Source organism: Pieris rapae, chromosome 14, assembly GCF_905147795.1.
Source record: "Pieris rapae chromosome 14, ilPieRapa1.1, whole genome shotgun sequence".
NCBI classification, from domain to species: domain Eukaryota; kingdom Metazoa; phylum Arthropoda; class Insecta; order Lepidoptera; family Pieridae; genus Pieris; species Pieris rapae.
The window spans coordinates 1,952,814-1,975,548 of record NC_059522.1 but is presented as its reverse complement, the minus strand read 5'-3'; the positions used below and the strand labels follow the sequence as shown (position 1 = coordinate 1,975,548).

At 33.9% G+C, this 22,735-nt stretch overlaps 2 protein-coding genes and 1 long non-coding RNA gene across 3 annotated transcripts in view; 2 read left to right on the top strand and 1 right to left on the bottom strand.

Annotated features, from left to right (window-relative positions):
* Positions 1-300: 300 nt before the first annotated feature.
* Positions 301-11,296, top strand: LOC110999402 (asparagine--tRNA ligase, cytoplasmic). Its single transcript, XM_022268433.2, has 10 exons — positions 301-464; positions 531-878; positions 3,255-3,475; positions 3,679-3,797; positions 4,871-5,044; positions 5,781-5,909; positions 7,594-7,738; positions 8,766-8,870; positions 9,362-9,572; positions 10,216-11,296. The coding sequence occupies exons 1-10, from the start codon at positions 437-439 to the stop codon at positions 10,398-10,400; spliced, it is 1,665 nt and encodes a 554-aa protein (XP_022124125.2). The 5' UTR covers positions 301-436; the 3' UTR covers positions 10,401-11,296.
* LOC123689719 lies at positions 1,166-1,981 on the bottom strand. Its single transcript, XR_006750631.1, has 2 exons — positions 1,380-1,981; positions 1,166-1,270 (listed from the first exon to the last, which is right to left on the bottom strand). It is a non-coding gene; the product is annotated as an uncharacterized LOC123689719 (long non-coding RNA).
* A 1,919-nt stretch (positions 11,297-13,215) lies between the features above and the next one.
* The window catches only part of LOC110999413 (fatty acid synthase), a 32,182-nt gene continuing 22,662 nt past the window's right edge, over positions 13,216-22,735 (top strand). Inside the window, exons 1-11 of the mRNA XM_022268447.2 lie at positions 13,216-13,280; positions 13,941-14,090; positions 14,911-15,103; positions 16,141-16,261; positions 16,671-16,874; positions 17,490-17,606; positions 18,715-18,893; positions 19,458-19,600; positions 20,883-21,086; positions 21,905-22,091; positions 22,215-22,377. Of these exons, the coding sequence (XP_022124139.2) occupies positions 13,941-14,090; positions 14,911-15,103; positions 16,141-16,261; positions 16,671-16,874; positions 17,490-17,606; positions 18,715-18,893; positions 19,458-19,600; positions 20,883-21,086; positions 21,905-22,091; positions 22,215-22,377 (1,661 nt within the window). The 5' untranslated portion in view covers positions 13,216-13,280. The remainder of the gene's footprint in view (positions 13,281-13,940; positions 14,091-14,910; positions 15,104-16,140; positions 16,262-16,670; positions 16,875-17,489; positions 17,607-18,714; positions 18,894-19,457; positions 19,601-20,882; positions 21,087-21,904; positions 22,092-22,214; positions 22,378-22,735) is intronic.

Sequence of the window (22,735 nt, the reverse complement as noted above, 5' to 3'; positions counted from 1 at the left end):
TGCAGCTGACTTTCAATATCGGAATGATGTGGAAGCAGAATACGGAATTCTTAAGCATTTTATAACATTTTATACTATTAAGGCGGAAACTCATTTTGAAAACAGATAGTCCAATCAAACTGTACTATTTTATATGACTACAAAATCATGTGAAACTTTTAATAAACGTTTTAATAATGTATTTCCGCCTTTAAAGTTCATCCGCTACCTATTAGGGAATATTTTATCTCTGTGGTCATCTGTGTCACAACGCACAGATATTATGTGTATGATGAACAATGTACATCAAAGGTGTCAACGTGTCAATCACAATTCACAAATTGAACTTAAGTTTGAAACACCAGACTAAAATAATACCGTCTGGTTCGATATTTTTATTCATTATAATTATTATTGTAAAATAACTTAGTGTTAAGCAAGTGAGAAGTAATAAATAATGCCTGAAATCGAAAAACTATCGCTCGGTATGCACTTTTACATAACCTATATTCAATAACGTACTGCGGTATTCTAGCATATTGATTTTTCAGAAGCGATTTACACATCGGAAAAGAGTGGGAATGACGAAAGTGGCGATGGAACACAAGAGAGTCCATTTAAAACAATTCTGCAGGCAATGCGTCATGCAGGAAAGGAGCCATTTCCGACCATTTACGTGGATTCAAAAGAAGAGGGTAAATTGTTCGACGTAGCGGCGAAATCCCAATTGAAGAAGATTCAAAAGATGTGGGTAAGGGAAAACTATAAAGCTGCTGACAAGGCGAAGGCTGAAGACGAGTCCAATGACAAACGGCAGCAGAACTTAGAAGATGCTAAGAAAGTTGTTATTAAGCAGGATCCTAGCCTTCCTGTTGCAGAATCAGTTAAGTTATTTCAGAGTGAGTATTTAGCATTTTATACTTATTTAAGAAATTTCATACTTAATTTCTTATTTACTAAGATAAATCATAATCTCCTTTAGTTATCTTTTAAATTATGTAAACTCTACTGCACTATTTAATTAGATGTTAAGAATCACATTATTAAGGTATGTTCATACTATGTACTAAGAAAGTCTTTAGTGCATTATGTTAGGATTTGTTTATAAATGATGTAATACTCAGACCTTTTTAGATATTATGTTAACTGTATGCTCTATTCTATTTTTACTACCACAATTGCAATGGGGTTGGATCTTATATTCAATACCTTGATTGTGATTAAACTGAGTGTGTAGGAGTCTCGGGGGACCTTGATTCGAAAACCTCCGTGAGATTTGGAGTAATTTTTGCTGCTTAAGTTGTAGTTTAAAATAAATTAAATATTTAAAAATTTTTTCGAAATTTTGTGCAATATTAGAAATTTGTAAACAATCCGCCATTGTAAACTTTTCTATTTACCTTGAATTTGCTTATTCAGACCCCTAGATAGGGTCTCGGGGGCCTTGATTTGAACACTTCCGTGACATTTGGAGTCATTTATGGTATCTGAGTTGTAATTTACACTAATTAAATATTTAAAAACACTTTTTGATGTTTTGTGCAACAGTACAAATTTGTAAACAATCCGCCATTTTAACTTTCGAACTTTTCTATTGGTTATCCAATTAATACTTTTCTATTGGTTACTAGAGATTTACTAGAGATGTGACATTTTGCATAAAATTAATCGATTGTTTTTAGTATGAAAAATCGATGATAATAAAGAATTGTTTTTTTTTATTCCTACTACAATAAAGCTAATTCTTACTAAAAATCGATGATAATAAAGAATTAATTTTTTATTCCTACAGCTTATAAAGCTAATTTTTACTACAATAAAGTGTTTACTTTATTTTCTAAATTTTATATTCAAAAATCAGAGCACCCCACTATCCACGTGGTCCGGTCTTGTCTGTCGGCTTTTGAACGGCTCCGGCGCGAAGGAAGAGCAGCCCCCACCCGCTACGTGCCAAAGGACAGGCATGAAATGCCTGTTCTTTGGTACAGCGGGTGGGGGCTGCTCTTCCTTCGCGCCGGAGCCGTTCAAAAGCCGAATTATTAATTAGAATTATCAGAGCACCCCACTTTTCACGTGGTCTAGTCTTGTCTGTTGGCTTTTGAACGGCTCCGGCGCGAAGGAAGAGCAGCCCCCACCCGCTACGTGCCAAAGGACAGGCATGAAATGCCTGTTCTTTGGTACAGCGGGTGGGGGCTGCTCTTCCTTCGCGCCGGAGCCGTTCAAAAGCCGAATTATTAATTGGAATTATCAGAGCACCCCACTTTTCACGTGGTCTAGTCTTGTCTGTTGGCTTTTGAACGGCTCCGGCGCGAAGGAAGAGCAGCCCCCACCCGCTACGTGCCAAAGGACAGGCATGAAATGCCTGTTCTTTGGTACAGCGGGTGGGGGCTGCTCTTCCTTCGCGCCGGAGCCGTTCAAAAGCCGAATTGTTATATAGTTCGGCTAGGTTAGGTTGGTATATTAATATTTAATTTAAATAACTGTTCAAAAAACCAATTATTATCTAGTACAATTAAGTTAAGTTAGTATATTAATATTTAATTTAAATAACTGTTCAAAAAATGAATTATTATCTGGTTCAGTTAGGTTAAGTTAGTATATTAATATTTAATTTAAATAATAATGGAAAGTGGAAGATTTTCATCGAATATTTAAATCGCGCTCTAAATTCGACTTTTTAAAAATCGATATTTTTTACATCCCTATTCATTTTTTAAACGCAATCGGCCATTTCGAATTTGGATTTTGCCAGAAGAGTGTGTTAGTGTTACAGTACGGATTAGCCGTTAAAAATCCGCTACTTTTTACATTTCTTTTGTTTTTTTGTGAATGTGCGTTATTTTATTTGCATTTTTTTGAAACTTGGTGAACTATGCTTGGTAAACGACCGGCTTATGTGGATGACTTTGAGGACGATGGGTCCGGTTAATGTTAGGTATATACGTTTTGGTTTTTTTTATTTTTTTATTGAAATAACTGTTTCTGGTGCTTGAAATTGGTTGGGGGTGATAAGTAGACCCTCCACCCTCCCTCTCCCCCCTCTCCCCTCCCCCTCTGACCTCAAAATCGAGGTACTGAATTGTAAATTTTACCCTTGCAATGTTAAATTAAAACAATTTGTTAAGAAGATTTTGTTTCAGTATCTATAAAAATGAAGAAATAAACTTTACCTTAGTGAACTAAATTGTATAAATAAATTATTGATTCAATTAAATGTATCAAATGAAATATCTAAGTTGTTTTATAGTATTATTAATATATAACCTGATTTTTAGCAAAGGATCACAGAGGGAAAAGGATACAAGTATCTGGATGGGTGCACAGGTTAAGGCGTCAGGGAAAATCACTAGCATTTATCACATTGCGTGATGGTACAGGCTACCTACAATGTGTGCTTCATGGTGAACTTTGTCAGACTTATGATGCCCTGGTGTTATCAACCGAATCATCTGTGGTCCTTTATGGGAACTTGGAAGCGGTTCCAGAAGGAAAAACTGTAAGTTACTATTGTCTTATTAGATTTCTATTGAGTTGAACTGTATTTTACCTCTTTCCACTTCTATTAAATAAAATAATTTTTTTAAAGTGTCACATGTTAAGTTTTTTTAAATAAACTCATGGACCAATGATTTTATTTCATGTGTCCAAAGTATTATTGGCATGAGGCTACACATAAAATTAATACTGTTACTATCGCAGGCACCAGGAGGCCATGAATTGACGGTAGACTACTGGGAACTAATTGGTTTGGCCCCACCTGGAGGTGCTGATGCTATACTGAATGAGGAAGCACATCCAGATGTCCAACTCGATAACAGGTTTGTTTAGGTATTCTATTCATTCTTATAGCTAATTCTATTGTTTAGATAACATATCAAAAAATTCACCCCCACACTACTGGCAGTATGATAAAAATAGTTTCTTGTCCTTAGAAACGAGAAACTAAATATACTACCAATTTTAAATTTTTATGTGTAAAGAAACAGAAGTTGCAAGTGTTAAAACCTTTGTTGAGTATGATAAAATAAAAAAAAGAATACCTAGAAAATACAACAATGTTCTTCCATCACTACACATTCATTTTAAGAGTAAAGTGGTTCTGATTTTGTCTTACTTTCTCAAATATGTGTCATGTATCTGTATCTATAAATGTTAAAATGCACCCAGTATTTTATATTATATTTTTTTAATTTAATATTTGTTCAGATGTTAAAGTTTTACACATGTTTCAATATTACGAAATGTATCACACAAATTGTGTTTGTTGCTGAACTATTTCTTACTGTGATGTTAACATGGGTTATGTAACTACTAAATCTCTTAAGAAATTATTAGATAATTACCATAAGTCCTTAGATAGTTTAATGACAAATATACTGTTTAATTTGTGTTTGTGCCAGGAGTTCTTGTCATCAACAAATTAAATCCAAATGAGTTTATTAATATTGGTATTATTAACACATTAACGTCATAACAAAAAAAAATCTAAAATATATAGTAAGAGAGTAGAGGACAAACCTGGCAAGAAACTGCCACTCTTGTTAATGGCCATGTTTTTTTGATAATACGGAAATTTTAAAGAACTGCAACCAATGATAATAGACAATAGACACATAGTGAAGCAAATTGTCATATTAATACATTACATTTGTAAATATATTGGTATTATTTACACATTAACATAAAAAAATCTAAAATATATAGTAAGAGAGTAGAGGACGAACCTGGCAAGAAACTTCCACTCTTAATTGCCATGTTTTTTTGATTATACGAAAATTTTAAAGAACTGCAACCAATCAATGAGATAGTGAAGCAAATTATCATATTAATACATACATTATATATATAATACATTTTTACAATAGTTAATGCTCATATTTATTTTATTCAGGCACATAATGATTCGTGGCGAGAACACGTCGAAAGTACTACGCGCTCGTGCGGCCGTGACGCGAGCTTTCCGCGAACATTTTAACGCCCGCAGCTACACAGAGGTGACTCCTCCCACACTCGTTCAGACTCAGTGTGAGGGTGGCAGTACTCTGTTCAAATTTAGCTATTTCGGGTAAGTTCTTTAGCCGTACTTCGGGTGAGTTCTTTAGCCGTACTTCAGGTAAGTTCTTTAGCCGTACTTCGGGTAAGTTCTTTAGCCGTACTTCGGATAAGTTCTTTAGCCGTACTGCGGGGAAGGTCTTTAGCCGTAGACACTGTTGTTGAAATTATTATGTATGCGAGAGGCGCGCCATATAAACGATTATCTATATTCTATATTATCCCCTGGACTTATGTTTACGTTACAAAATCAGAGAATTACATTCAGTTAGAAAATTTAGAGTAGGTTAGTGCATTGTGTTATGAAGTTATTTATAAGCTTTATAAAATAAAAATATTACTTGCCATCAATATGTAAATATTTTTTTTACAAAAATGCAGTTCGCATCGAAGTTACAACAGGCATTATAAGTGATTACTATTCAAGCTATATATATATGAATTATCTTAATTTTTATTTATAAGATTAAATGTTTTTATTTATACATTCACTCTATATAAATATAAATGAATCGCAAAATATTTGGCTAAAGCAAAATTCTAATTCTAAAGATGTAATTTTGAAAAATTTAATTTCTCTCAACATTATATGGAAAATATATAGGTAAAAAAATTTAGTGTTGGGATTTTATTCTGAAAAAGTGAACAATCTCTATGGGGTAGCATAGAAAAAAAGGTTGGTTAGCTATTTAGTAGCTAAAAAAACAAAATGTTGTTAATGTCAGTGTAAAATAAGTGTTATATTTCAGAGAGCAAGCGTACCTTACACAGAGTTCACAGTTGTATCTCGAGACTTGTCTTGCAACGTTGGGTGATGTGTATTGTATAGCGCAGTCGTACCGCGCCGAACAGTCGCGAACTAGGAGACATCTCGCTGAGTAAGTCACAACTATCTTAATATATATAAATTATGTGTCACGTTGTTTGTCCGCGATGGACATATCAATCAAATTTGCACACCGTGTGAACTTAAAAGATAGGATAGCTTGCTTACATTTCAATTTATACCCGCATTATTATTTTATTGTTTGATACAATTCTGACAGATGTAGCTGTGTTAAAAGTACCAACGTTTCACATAAGCTATCTACATTTCACATAAGTTCTACCGTTTCCGTTTGAATAGTTTACTACTATGTAATATAGCAAAAACCTTAGCCACAGCAACGCTTGGCCGAATCTGCTAGTAGGAATATTTATTTATTTATTATATAAATACATACAATATATCATATAAATATATAACTCGTGAACAGCTGATTTTCACTATTGGATTGTATTTTCCTCTGTCCCAAATTAAAAACAAAATTTAAATAGGTTTATTAACTGTCAAACATTTAATTTTCATCCCGTCGATACGGTAAACTCTGTTCATATTAAAGAATAAATACAGAATAATTGAATAGCTAATTCAACTAGTTATATCCACAATATTCTGATACTGACGTATTTTGGATTAAATTTACATAAAAATATAAAATAAAGTCATTAATGAAAAGGATTGACGTATATATTAGAGGTCAAACATAACAACAAACTTATTTTGTGTAAATTATGGAAAATATATCAAGCTACTTAAATATGCGACAATTTTTATGTGTGTGTTGTATTTGTATTATTTTCATAAAAATCGTAATTAATTTATCAGCTAATCTGCAACACGACATTAAATGTAAGGCGGAACGGAGTTCGCCGGATCAACTAGTAAATTAATAAATCAATCAAAAATTGTACATATTAAGAAATTGTTTTTATTAAATACCCGCTAAATGACATATAAACATTTTAAAAGGCCGACAACGCACTATTATTTAACATCAGATGAGCCTCCCGCCTGTTATATGTACACAGCGCGCTATTTTTAACGAATTTTTAGTATCTATATGTATTTGTTGTTTTTATTATAAGTAGTTGTTGTAGTCAAAAAATGACCAAACGGAAAATCTCCTAGATGTATTAAAATAATTTCCACATATCATGGTCTCAAGCGTGTGCCTGATACAAACAAACATCCACCCACCCAATTACTCACCCACATACACACACACACCCATACAACCTTGCTTGTTGAGTGATATAGTTGTTTTAATTTGTTCCTTTTTTTAGAAACTTAGAAGCCTGTCACCTAATTGTAATCGTAAATAAGTTTAAAAAAATCAAAAATAATTTATTAATGTAGGTAACTTAATGTACACTTATGAACGTCGAAAAAAAAATACATTAAATGCTTCTAATTTTGCATTTACTGCTCAGTATTCAAATCAAGGGCGTAGAACGGAAGAGAAGAACTGGCAATAAACTCTCCGCCACTATTTTTAATCGCCAAGATTTTTCTTTTACACAACGTTTGTATAGAGCTGTAACCATTACACCATATTCCATATGACATCTTGAGTCGTAAAGAATAATAAAATAAATTAAAAACATAGATTCCTCCTATAGAGGAGATAAGAGAGGCTGATAGCAGCAGGAGGCATGGTGAAATAGGAGCACGCACTTACATATCTGTCTAAAGTTTAATTCGGTATTAGAATAGTTTCTAAAGTATAATTGTATTAACAGGTACAGCCACGTAGAAGCGGAGATCCCCTTCATCACGTTTGAGCAATTGCTGGACAGGATCGAGGATCTGGTGGTGGATGTGGTCGATCGGGTGCTGGCTTCGCCCGAAGGGCAGTTGGTTTATGAACTGAACCCAGACTTTAAGGTATTTCGATAACGTTAAAGATGTAGTATATGGCTTAGTGCACCGTGAACCAAAATTTTCTTTGATGAAGGCATCGGAAAGAAATCTTCTGTAATTAGCGTTGAGTATCGAATCTTATTTTTCTTAGACCCAAGAGACTGACAGTTTTAAAAACTATACAAATTATTAAGAAGTGACTGAAGAAGCTATACGTTATTATTAATATTGCTAAGTTTGAGGTTTTAATAATTAAATGAAATATTGATTATTTAAACATGTCAAAACGCTTGTCTAGGCAAGATGGCGTCGGACCAGTGTCAAGATGTACCATCACAGTAAACTCGTAGACATATTTCAAGTATTTTACATGTTAATTCAAGTATAATATAACACAATAATATATGTTTACACACACATATATTTCGATAGAGAACATTCTCCGTCGAAAATTTATTTATAAATATTTCGCGAATAAATTTGCATGCTTCGTGATCGTTGAATAATCTTTGACCGTGTCATGTGACTGCTGTATGAAACTCTATAATATGAATTATGATTTCTTTCATATATATATATATATAAATATCTACACTAATATTATAAAGAGGAAAACTTTGTTTGTTTGATTGTAATGAATAGGCTCATAAACTACTGGACCAATTTTAAAAATTCTTTCACCATTCGAAAGCTACATTATCCACGAGTAATATAGGCTATATTTAATTTTGGACAAAAATAGGGTTCCGTAAGATAATAGGGTTTTTCGGACACAAGGTGTAAAAAATCAACCAAAAAAGTTACTTATTTTGCGTACCCTGCCTAAACTATTCAAGATTGAACCATAAAATGTTCTAAGTAATTGTAGATCTTATAAATATCTACAAAAAAGTCCGCAACACACTATACCTATCTATGTCGAGTGAGGTACAATAACCATAAATGATTTACATGGCAAAACGACGTTTGCCAGGTCAGCTAGTATTTAATAATCACAATAACTATTTTAACCTAATTTTTATATCGTTGAATCAATTAATTACTCTTTCAGAAACCTACACGGCCATTCAAGCGAATGGCGTACACGGAGGCTTTGGAATATCTAAAAGAAAACAATATCACAAAAGACGATGGATCCTTCTATGAGTTCGGCGATGTATGTATACCTGCGTCTGCGCACAATAGTGATAAGCCTTTCAAAATATCATTTAGACCGTTAATTAAGTGGCGGTATTAAGTGGAATATTAGAACACATCCTGTAGTCGATTGAGAATTCTCGTCAAGAACAGGTTTCTTGCATCGGCTATGTATGAAGCGGCGGTGTTTCGATTGCTTTAGTGCGTTGTTTGTGCAATTTTTGAGGGTAAAGGTGTTTTGTTGTATATTATGTCACTTTATTAAGTTAATTATAATTTAACTAAATATTTTCGACGTCCTGGTGAACAGAAAAACTGTGTCCAGTTTATGTTTCCACCATACAAACTTCTACTATTAAGATTATTTATACAATAAATAAATAAATAAATAAAATATTTAGTAAAGATGCTAGACAGTTGATTGAAAATCTAGTAAGGCTGAAATTCTCTTCGAACCCTTTCCAGATTTTTCTAATGTTTTTTTTTTTGATTTTTTTTTTATTATTTTAGGACATACCGGAGATGCCCGAACGTAAAATGACAGATGCAATCGGGGTGCCGATACTTCTATGCAAGTTTCCAGCTGAAATAAAGTCCTTCTATATGCCCCGATGTGAAGATGACAAACGCTTGACTGAGTCTGTGGATGTGCTGATGCCGGGAGTTGGTGAGATTGTCGGTGGTTCTATGAGGATATGGGACTATGAACAATTGATGGAAGGTAAGATTCTGATGTACATTGGGTATATGATGTAAAAAATAAGGGAGAAAACTTCGCAAATGTAACCTTGTGTCTGAAAAAATAAATATTATATATTATTGACAATAGAGCAAAGTGATAATCTACAGTTTATTATCAACAAAAAAGTTTATTACGCATTAAATTGTGTTAATTTCCAGTCGTGCGACTGAAAGAACATATAATAAAATCTATTTATGCTGATTTTGAAAAAGTATAAGATGATTTCCTAAATTTTTGTATAACGCCTGTATTTTATCATATGTATATATATATATATATCATATACATTTAGGGAGGAGTGGCAGAGAGTTTATCGCCAGTTCTTCTCTTCCGTTCTACGCCAATGATTTGAAAACTCACATTTAATGTAAAATTAGAAGTATTTCATATACATTTCTGTTTTTACGTTCATAAGTGTACATTGTGTTACCTATATGAATAAATGATTTTGAATTTGACGTGATGTATTTTAAGTATTAAAAAAAACTAGATTTGAAAGCTACAATGTTCAAGTTTTAATCATCAGCTGTCATCATAATCTACCGATTATTACCTACTGTACCGTTAATGTATTCACGAACAACACAGCCACGCCTAATTTTGATCGTAATTTTGTCCGCAGGTTACAAACGGGAAGGCATCGACCCAACACCATACTACTGGTACACTGACCAACGTAAATTCGGATCGGTACCACACGGTGGGTATGGGCTGGGGCTAGAACGATTCCTGTGCTGGCTGTTAGCCCGGCACCACATCCGCGATGTCTGTCTTTACCCCCGTTTCCTTGAGCGGTGCACGCCCTAAGTATATAACACCATTATTTAAGCTTTTTTCGGCCCCCTCAGTGTTATTGCAATTTACTCAATTTAATAAAAAAGTTATTTTTTTATCTAACATAAGCTCATGATTTTTTAAGTTTTAATTTTAATAGATTAAAAGGTATCTTTGTCATTGATTTACAGTTTTAATTATTCGATTCGAGCTCATTAAATATATTTCTGTGCAGTTTGTGTAAAGCGAAAAAAAAGTAAGTACTGTCCTTGCAAGATTTGTTTCATATTATATAAAAAAAATCAGAACAAAAAACTTTGAAGTTACAGAAATAATAAACGCATTTAATCTTATCTTCAAAATATAATCTTCAATTAGCTAGAGTTTCCATCTGTCATATGGAAAAGATATCAGACAGCATAGTAGTAGAGGCAAATACTTCATAATATACTATATAACTAATATATATGCTTTGAAGTTGGATGATATTTGTTGGAACTGTATGCTGTATTGTGCATTGATTTTTGTATTGAGCATTTAGGAATCTTGCATTTGGCATTTTTTAAGTTACGATGTGTTTAATTATAAACTTAAAAAGGGTAAAATTCAGAGGGTCTAGTCTCTAGAATGTCATAATTCAATAAATTTTAATCATCATATTACCCTTGGTTTTCTCCTCAGTGAGATGTTTCATACATTTATTTATGTCAGACATGTCTTATGTTACAGTTAAAATGATAAAATACTGATTTAAGTTGTACTTATGGTAGTTATTTTTTATCTGTTACGAAATTTTACTTTAACGCCATGCGATACAAATTGTTATACGCATTACAGATAAAATTATTGAAATTGTTGAAAAAAAAAAGTTAAAAAACTAAGTGTTTTGTGTTTATTTATGTACAGCAGGTGTAAAATAAAGGCTTTGTTTATAATATTTGTTTTATTAATATATCCTTAATTGATGAATTATCCAATCCAAAAAAATAGATTAGGGCATTCAACCAAAGTTACGCCCCGGCTTGATTGCCTACGGGTGCAATGCTGCAATCACAAATGTATTTAATTGGATAAAGATTATTGCTGTATGGTTAAAATCGCTTCAAAAATGAGCAATGGTTCGCCATACAGTTCTGATGTGACGCCCAGGCATTTCATTTAATAATTATATATATAAATTTCCCAAGAACTAATGATAAAATTCGAGGTATTCGCTTTAAGAGTACTGAAGATGCGGCAAAATGTCATAGAAGAGAAGGAAGCCATGTAAGAAAAATTGGCCCACTGCTTTTCTCAGTGGTTCCATCGAATGCGACGATGTGTGGAGAGTAACAGAGATTTCTTCATAAAAACAAACTTTCTACATTAAGCCGTTTTTCATTTTCTAAATATTTTTAGTGTTACGTAGGTAATAACCTCCAAAGGTGACTTAGAAAAACGTCTTATTATTAACTTATTAAAATAATTTCGGTAAATTTATACGTCAGTCACGACTCACGTGTCACAAATGATAAAACTGTCTCAGATCAGTCGAACTGATTGTCTTTTAAATAAGAACATATTACTATAATGACTGTTTTTGATCGAAATATAATATATTTACGTAATTTCAGAATCAAAATTAACATTAATTAACTTGACGTTTGTTTACGTGTTTACGTATTGTACGTCATTGGCCTCGCGACGCCATTTTGCCTTTGCCGTTTTGGCGGGATCTTGAATTTGTGAATGTTTCAAAATTTTAAGCCATTACATAATTAAAAAAAAACAGTTTGTGTATTTTATTCACAAATAAATAATTTGAAATGGTTTTTAAAACCTAGTCAAATAGCCTATTATTCAATATTATATCAAATGCAAAATTACTTAACAATTTATTTAATTCAATTTTAAAAATTAGCTTTCAATGAAGTAACGTATTTGACCATGAACTTGTTGTATACAGAGTGTCCTGTTAAGATAGGTTATATAGTAGGGTCTACAATTTACAGGCGGTTTTTCGGTTGCAGTGCAATATTAAAATATGTTCTGCCTCAATAATTGTACTATTGACTATGTTATCTTTTGTTTCGTGTACTTTCATATTGGAAAAAAAATAGATTTAAAAAAAATGTCTATTGCCGAAAACTTGTATAAATGTATAAACAACAAATGTAAAAAAAAGTAAAAACCAATTTGGTCCTGTCATTCGGAAATTATGCGTATGTATTCGGCTTTAATAGTTTTATTGACAACACGTAAAAAATAAAGTAATTTTGCAATTTTTAAAAATTTTTAAAAATGCATTTTTTTAAACAATTTTCTAAAACTTTCTTTCATATAAAATTATACAAGATGCGTTCAAGAGCGATACAGCGATTATAGTGGTCATACAATTTATATAGTACGATTTATGTTTAGCCTCAAAAGAGGCGATTACCACTTCATCACAGTAAAGTTTCTGTCCACCGAGCATTCTCTTGAGGTCAGAAAAAAGAAAAAAGTTGCTAGGTCCGAAAGCAATTCGAAGCAAAAGTCTACTCAAATCATCACTTGCTTCTTTTCTGCGTTGAGAAACGTATCTTAAAATGGAGCCATTTTACCGCGGTTTTTCCTTCATTATTCATTCATTCATCATACACGTGAATGAATCAAATCAAATTAAATCGCTTTAGTAATTCTAGAGATAATTATGAAGTGAGTTACTATTTACTACGTTAATACCTAGTACCTATTACGATTTACGATTATGACAATCGTTACCCTGTATATAAAAAAACAATCGTGCGCACCTTTTGACATTAATTAATTATAATTTTAAAACGAATTGAATATCGTATAATTAAATAATTAAATGTTTATATAAGTTGTGCTTGGTAATTTTCCATTAGTCAGGTTAGTGTTCTAGTGCCCTATAGTCATCAAATTTGCAAGGTAAGTGTCTGAAACCTTTCCCCCTGGTAAAGGACTTGGGAAACATTTCTATACAATTTTGGTTTCGAATAGTTTCTAGAACTGTCTTGGAAGGAATGTGAACTCCATAAGCGAGAGTTTTTAATTCTTAGGGTTTGATAAGGATTTATATTAAGAGTATATATACTTTTTATGATACATCGGTTTTAAGTGGAAAAAAATACTAATTAATATCAGACAATGGCATAAATTGTTATTAATAAATTTTGGTATTCTTTGTCTGATGAAATGTCTGTTACATACAAAATTTACAGATATAGAAACGTCACCAAAATTCTGTAGTTCTAAAAGTTTTAATATTTTTAATAGTTGATCGACGACACACAAAAAAAAATAATCAAAATCAATACAGCCCTTTAGGAGTTTAATTGCGAATACATGCACATTATATTTATACATATATATATATACCAGCTGTTGTTGCTGTATAGATACATAACCAAGATACCAACTGCAGCATCATCTGCCAGTATGATTTGTGAATCTAAAGTCTAAACCAATCCGAACGCCACTCAAACGCAAACAAAAAAAAATCTTTCAAATCGGGCCAGACGCTTTAGAGGAGTTCAGTCACATACACAAGTACAGTAGAATTATATATATAAAGATAAATCATTACAGATGGCGCCAAAACCTCAAGAATTTGCTGGTACTAAGAAGGATGACAGTGGGGTCTGTTCACCTGGTGAAGAGATCGTCATCTCTGGGATGTCTGGTCTCTATCCTGAATGCAATAATGTGAAGGAACTCTCAAATGTACTTTATAATAAGGTAAGAAATATTGATGTTTGAATTTAGAACATCCATAGCGAATGTGGTTACATGCTTTTGTTAATTAAGGCAAGTCCAGTTACGGAATATTTTTCTTTTCTGGTACATTGTGCATACCCTTCTTCTTCCTCAAGTGCCTCTCCATTACTGGAGGTTGGCCGTCAGTTTCCTGAAACGCGTCTCGTCCTGCGCCAGATGCAGCAACTCTTCCGCATTTGCAATACCCATCCATTCCCTGACGTTGCGAAGCCATGACTTCTTCCTTCGACCAACACGCCGTTTTCCCTGGATTTTACCCATTATTATTAGTTGAAGGAGGTGGTAGCGGTAGCCCAGGTACGCAACTTTATCGCATACCCTACCGCGGCGCAACTGCGTTGTAAGGGAGGGCTACGTGGGACTCGATTGTGTATACCCACTAAAACCCCAAGGTGCCAGCAACAATCGCCTTAGGCAGGATGCGATAACAGCAGAGACTTATCCGCATCTTGACGTGCGATAAGGTGGTTTCGTCCGTGTCTCCATGCCCATTGTTGGTTTGTGAAGATACTTGACACAGCAAGTATTCTTTACAGGGCCATTCAGAAATAGCAAGAGGAGATCGGGTCCAGTACATGCAGGGATGGATTACTATCTCTTCTTTAGAACGCATGGACCCCTGGGCCCCGCTTGGGCAAGTTTTAGGTGGCGAGGATTAATTAGTGAATACGTGACCGCGCTTGCGGTTGACACTCTAACAAACTTCCTTCAAAATCCTTCCTACAAAGTACTCTCTTTGCAATGTATCTGTGATATAAAATCTGTAAATTTCTTACATTAGATTAATCCAGTTAACAACAAGGATCTCCGTTGGAAAGTCAATCACCCAGAAGTAACTGACTGCACGGGCAAAGTACGCGGTCTGGAATACTTTGACGCTCAATTCTTCAGGGTGCACTACCGTCTGGCAAACTGCATGGATCCCATGTCCAGGAAGATTTTGGAACAATCATACCAGGCTATTTATGATGCAGGTAATATTTCAATAGAAAGTAACACTACTTTGTGACTCCTAGCGATTTTGACTTCAATAATAAATGTATTAAGATTGCGGCATTGTATTTAGGACTAATTATTATAGGTTGGCTTTCGATCTTACTAGAATTTTTTTTAATATCTTTGCTTGCCGTCATCTCTATTTGGCCTCATGATACGGTCAGTAGCTTTAAAAATATTTTTTTTGACCTACAAGTCTTTAAAGTAAGAGTGTACTTCAACCTCAATGGCCGGTAATCTATCCACTTAAATGGACTCGTTTGTCGCCCTATTCTATAAAAAAAGTTAGTAAAGTAGTTTTGGTGAACAAAATATGTTTGTTTATAAATCGGTGCGTTAAACTGATTTTTATTTTTATAAGGGGGCAAACGGGCAGGAGGCTCATCTGATGTTAGTGATACTAAAACAATACCATGGACACTCTCAATGCCATTACAATTTAATTTAATTTTTACGAAACGATAATTTATTAGTTATCGTTTCGTAAAAATTTTAGTGTTATATTTACTACCGTTATTTAGTACAGTAGTAAAATTGTCGGTTTGTAATATTTAGTCTACTTCATACATATTACGAAATCTACTGACTATAATTATAGAATCTTCTATCTAAAATGAATGACAATTTACGTAAATATAAGTTTTGCAAAAAATAAAAAATAAAAACATATACAAGATAAAACAAACACACAATAAAAAAAAAATACCAAGAATATTGGTACTTAAAGCAGAAAATAGAAAAAAAAATCATCAGCAAAACAACGAATTAGGTTCGAGTAGTTTTTACTTTTACATAAGTTACGAATTAATTTGTGAACTTGTATATTTCGTATGTAAAATTATAGCTGGAGCGAGGCGTTATTCATAAATAAATATTTTTAAATGAGACTCCCCGGTGTTGTTGGGATATCCGTTCTATCAAAGTACGAAATCATGTCTAATACTAATTTTCATAAACAGAACATATTCTTCAATTTCTTTCAATCTTCAGTAGGCTCATACAATAATTATTGCAGGTATAAGCTGTGAATACCTTTCTGGTAAGAAAGTGGGGGTGTACCTTGGAAACTGTTTCTCGGAGACTGAGAAAACTTGTTTTTATGTCAACACTATTAACGGCGGTTTTGGTATCGCAGGGTATGTTTTGCACATTTTTCTTACACTTAACTAATTGTTCATTTCCTGTCGAGCGGATCAATAATTTTGTCCACACTCGAGAGATTCTACAATCCTAATGGCATCAGAATATGTTTCCTCATATTTTATAAATAAATATAAATTTGTGCATGATACACACCTGTATCTTTCCATATCTTATATCCCACTATCAGAGAGTGATAAATGTGTTGACATGAACTGTCAATTATACATTTACCAACACAACAGTATGATAATTCCAAATTCAAATTTTGATTTCGAATTTCGACTACACTGTACAAAGGGATTTATCCTGGCAGAGTAAGATTTTTTACACACCTCATTTCGCTTGACTGCCTTTTTTGCTTCTTGTGTATGGGGTAATTTTAATTAATATTTAATTTTGCAGATGTAGTAAAGCTATGTTTGCGAACCGTATCTCCTATTGGTTGAACTCCAAGGGTCCATCAATGGTTGTGGACCAGGCCTGCTGCAGTTCCTCTGTGGCTCTAGAACTTGCCTACCAAGCAATCAAACGTGGCGATTGTGAGGCCGCTCTTGTAGGAGGTTCAGCTCTATGTCTTCATCCACATTCTTTTATCCATTATGGAAGGTAAGAACATTTAAAATCTATACGTTTTCGTAAGAAATATAAATTGTTATGGTCATTTGTATTAAATGTCTGCATTGTATGTAAATTCGTTTACGGAATTTAAATTTGTGACGATTGTAAATGTATTAATTTTATACTAATGAATTATATGAATTGCAAAACGCTTTTGTCAACGCGTGCAAAAATTAATTTATTCTGATATCGTTTATTTTAATACGATAAACGGAATTCTATTAAAATCTATAGCATTTATAATTTAATAAATCGTTAAGTTAAATAAATATAAACACATTCACGACAACTCATGAACATTCCTAAAAGGCCGCGATGCGAGCTTTTTTCAATTGTGAGTGTTCATTGGCGGCATATCACTTAACATCGGGTGTGCCTACTGCATTTTCTTCCTATTACTTTAAAAAAAAAACAGTAAGTAGTAAAATAATGTGTTTATAAATGGACCCCACATGGATAAAAGTCAACTCCAAGCCATGCCACATTTTTCTATGCGAAGCTGGCTTCAGTATTTAAATATTAAAACCCAGCCCACTAAGAATTCAATACACAGCAAATAAAAATAAAACAAGGTTGTCCTTAACCTTTAAACGATGTTTGTAGAATCATGAGTTTGAGTATGGACGGAAAGACAAGGTCCTTTGATCAGAACGGATGTGGCTGCGCCAAATCTGATGCGATCAACGTGCTCCTCCTACAAAAATCCAAGGATGCTATACGGTAAGAGTTCCATGTCTATTTACATATCGCCGAAATTTTATTTGATTTTGGCATTTATATATTATTTAAAGAACATAAATCAGACATACAATGACGCCTAAGCCTTCAAACTGGCCAGGCATCGCGTGCGATTTTGACAACAGAACCGACCGAATGGTGGTTCATTTACTTGTTGACTGTGAATTTTACCGATCTGGAGCTCGTGACTGGCATTAGGTTATCCTGGGATGTTGCTTGAGCACAGATCGTAGCTGGTAAAATTCTGCGGCAAGATTGTCAAACAGGTCACTAACAAAAATAGCTCGAGAGGTAACGCGGTAACGCCGGGCAGCGCCCCAAATCGTCCCTCTCTCTCTCTCTCTCGATCTTTCTCGCTTGCTTGCTCCTTACTCTCGCTTCTTGGCTATTTCCTTTATGCTTTCGCCCTTTCTCACTCTCTCTCAATCGCTCTTTCGCTTTTCTTCGACAAAAACGCTGCACATCTTCGTGACTAGTACATAAAGTAGACTTATATGTATAAATATAGACACATGACGATAACTATGTATAATGAGACATGTGGAGCTAGTATGTATATAGGCACATTTTCATATTTACAACATCCTGCTGTAAATGAAAATGCTTGACAACAGAAGAATACAAATATTTAAAGACGAAAGTGTACCCTAACAGTCTCTAAACCATTAAAATATTCATAATGTTTTAGATTGCATATTGACGCGTGTGTCAACAATGTTCTCACTTTTTAAATCCATACAATAATTGTCTCTTAGTAACATTAATAATTATGAAACGCGATTATATAAAAATAAAAAAAAATGTTTATTCATTTTAAGACGGTACATTTTCATTCCTAGGTGTAAGATTTGGAAACCCTTTTAAGTAAAAAGTTCCTGTGTCAGGGTTCCCAGCTCATCCATAAACGAACTTAATTACTTAAAATAATTAAATTATTTAACCTTATTTTATTTAACTTTTTTCAATCGCCTTTTGTTTTTCGTTATCAACACGCCTAAGTGCATGAGTAAGTGTGTGAGTGCAAATGTGTGAGCGAGTGAATGAGTAAAGTGTGTAATAAATGTTATCTTAATCAAAGACAATTTTACAGCGTGTACGCAGAACTGGTGCATGTAAAATCCGAATTCATGTCCTTATTGGAGGGAGAAGAAGGACCGAGATATGGTTTCTATCGTAACCCAACAGATGTCGCTAACTTTTTGAAAAAGTTTTACGACGAAGCTAACATTCCGCCTAAGGATATTGAATATGTTGAAGCGTTTGGTTCAGGTATGTAATAATAAAAAATAAAAAAAAAGAATAAAAAAAGATATATTTTATTATTCTTTATTACTTAAGTGTCATATGGAACATGGTGTAATGGTCACAGCTCTATACAAACGTGTATAAAAAAAGAAAAGTACACGCATTAGAACGTATACTTTTCTGGCGTATGGAATAAAAAATAACTAAAATGTAGTAGTGATTAACGATAAATATTAAAATTAATCAAAAGGATTTTATTTAAATAAATAAATTATTAGTAAATAATATAACTGTCGTATATGAAATTGATTTAAAACACCAAAATAATTTTTGTTTATTCACACTGTTTAATTGTTACGAAACACGTGTATGAAAATACATAAAAAAAAAACTAGAATATACATAGACAACTTGTCACAAAAAAAATTATAAAATTTTTCCTGGTCAGAATTTTCCGGAACAGTTAGCTATAAGATTCGTCACCTATTTTTATTCGGAAGCTTAGTAAATTTTGCCTCTTTCTCGATTATGGGGTTATAAATAATATGGGTGGGTTTATATAATATTGCGATTTGACTTTTTTTATAGGTGTGGTGGAAGCTGATGAATGTGAACTTAAAGCGATTGATGAAGTGTTCTGCAGGGATCGATCAAACCCACTACCTATTGGGAGTGTTATGTCCAATATTGGTTATGGTGAAGCTGCTTCTGGGGTATCTTCTATTACTAAGGTCAGTTGTGAAACGTATAAGTAATTTTGGAATTCTTCCTTCAAATACCTTTCAAAATTATTCAGCTACATACAAAATATCATTCTCTCCGTAAATGCGATGCCCTCAAAACAACTAAATCGATTTTGATGAAAGTTAAACTGATCCCCATTTAGGAGTATATTCTGTTCTTCTTTCCCTGGTGTTGTGTAGAGATTTGGGGTCTCTCTTCATCTCTATTGCATTTACCATTGTAAGTATTCTGAAGAGTTGTTCTGCCTGCAGCTGAGTTTCATTATCGACCTTCAAGGCAAAATACAAAATACCTCGACATCCATTCACAGCTGAGCGTTTTCTAAGGCCACGCACCACCACGATGTGGAACCAGCTGCCCACTACAGTATTTCCAAACCAATTTAACTTAGGTCCTTAAAGAACAGAGCGTATCAATTATTAAAAGGCCGGCGATGCACTTGCGAGCCTTCTCGCAATGTGAGTGTCCAGTGGTCCTCCAGCCCGTTTGCCTCCTACTACAATAAAAACCCAACGGGTGTGGCAGTTTGGAGCTCTATGTATCTGTATTATCGAAAACAATTATGCGATAATCAACTACACCAATCGCACAACGAAGTTATGTCATCTACGTATATTTCGGCGTTAACGCCTGAAATAACAAATCCAGATTCCATTAAATTATTGAAGATAATGACGTCAGTAATACTGGTGTCATAGATTAGTTTGTTGGCATCTGCGATTTAATTTTGACATTAGAGTCTACATTTTAAAGGCTTCTGCTTGGTTCGACCGCCCAATCGAACCGAGCGCCGCACCAATCAGTTCATGTATTTATAACTACCAGAATTTGTAATAAACAAGTTTCGTAGCATTTCGGGTACTCGTTCCACGACCGAACCCGAATAGACCACAGAGTCAAACGGCAGTCATAAGAACGAGTGTCAAAGATTACTTTAATATTTATTGTAAGGCTCTAATATTTAAAATTATGATAAATAACTTTTTATAATAATATGACTATGGAGTCATAGTTATTATCGACCATTAAATTGTCGTTAATTATAGGATCTAGCAACATTGAAAACTAGTCATATTAACGGTTTCAAACTAATTTGACTTTGATGTCATTAGATGAATATGACAGTGGCAGCCGACACTAACACCATTGCTGTAACATAAATAATAAAGACTATAAAATTACTACAGACTATCATATGAAATATGAATCTTAAAGATTATTAATATTTTTGTAACAATATATAAATTTGCGCCGATATATACGTCTCAGGTGTTACTGGGTTTCGAAAGAGGTGAATTTGCTGGAAACATTAACCTCGACACGCCACGGAACGATGTGGCAGCCATCCGGGACGGTCGCATCAAGGTGATCACGGATCATTTGCCGACAAACCACGGATATGTTGCAGTCAACACATTCTCAGTTACGGGCTCAAACGCCCACGTACTTCTCAAAGGACGTTACAAGCCAAAGGTAAGCCATTATAACTATAATTAGATTTCCATTTCTGTGCAATAATTAATGTTGTCGTTATTGTGAAATTGTAGAATATATATTTGGAAACTTTTATAAAACGATGTAATGGATGTGAACGAAAATTTATTTAAAAAAATCTATTTTGAATATAAAAATATACTTACACAATTTGACTGCATAATTTTGTTAAGTTAATAATTATTAAATGCTACGTCAATGTGCATGGTCAATAATTTGCAGGGCCACGGGCTGTGGCGTTAGGTATCACCTGCATTAACAGACAAAGTTAAAAGGGTGGCGGAGAGTTTAGGGCGGGAGTTTGCCAGTTCTTCTCTCCGTTCTACGACTTTGATTTCGTTACTGGCAGTTAATGTAAAATTTAGAAGTATTTAATATGTATTTTTGACGTTCATAAGTGTACACTGTGTTACCTTTACAATTTTATTTATTTATTTCGTATCCTACAGCTAACATAAATTATACATCAAACATAAACACTGAAAATAGAAGAGATAGAATACGTAATACATTTAACTACAAAAAGGTTTATAAATTAACAAAAGGAAACAAACAAACAAAAAATATTCAATACATGTAAGAAAGACTTTGATGTGATTTGCTTAGTCTTCTATATATTATATCTTCATACGTATCTCTAGTCTAGTTAATCCTTTCTTTGCCAGTCTCAACTTCAACCACACAGTGGTTATATTGGATATGATTCAGTCGGCGATATCAAGCATCATATAGAATCTAAAGTAACACCCGTTTTAAACAGTTTTTTTTTCAATAAATCAATATTCCTGAATCTCTAGGATCTTACCCGTTACAAGAGTAGCATCCCTCGCCTGGTGACGATATCAGCAAGACAGGATTCAGCCCTGCTCAAGATCTTCGCAGACCTGAAGAGCCGTACTGTGGACCCCGAGGAACTGGCACTTTTCCATAACATTCATCAGACCCCTGTCGCTGGACATTTGGGGCGTGGTTATTTGATTCTGGGTAAGAATCGTTTATTTTTTTATAGAATAGGGAGCCTTATATTATTATTATGCGCTTTTCCGTCGTCACCTTGACTTATTTGGATTTATGGCTTTATACAATTTAATTCCTTGATTTCGACAGACACAAACGAAGCGAACGAGACAGTGGCTCTAAGTGAAAAGTGCGAGTACTTTGACAACGCGGTCCGTCCACTTTGGTTTGTCTACAGTGGTATGGGCTCTCAATGGGTCGGTATGGGAACTCAACTCATGCGTATACCAGTTTTTGCTGCGGCTATTGAGAAGTACGTATTTTTAGAGTTTAACAAAATTATACAAAATAAGGGGATTTGAATTCATTATTAAAGTGAAACTTTCATGACATTGTCTCAAACTTTTTGGTCTGTGTGGCGCATGTCGTGTGACGGTCGGCCGCGGAGTAGGGGTAAAGGGAAAGGCGCTCGACATAGCAGCCAAGGCCAATATGGCGGCGCACATAGTTCGCAGCAGCTGACCGTGTAGTGTAAAGACAGTTTCATGACAAATTCATTTGCGCCAGTGCTCCACGCTATTAAAATATGTGTATATAATCTAAATAATTGTTAAGTATTATGTATGTCCTACTCTCTAAGACACAGAATTCAATAAAATATTAGTTGGAGA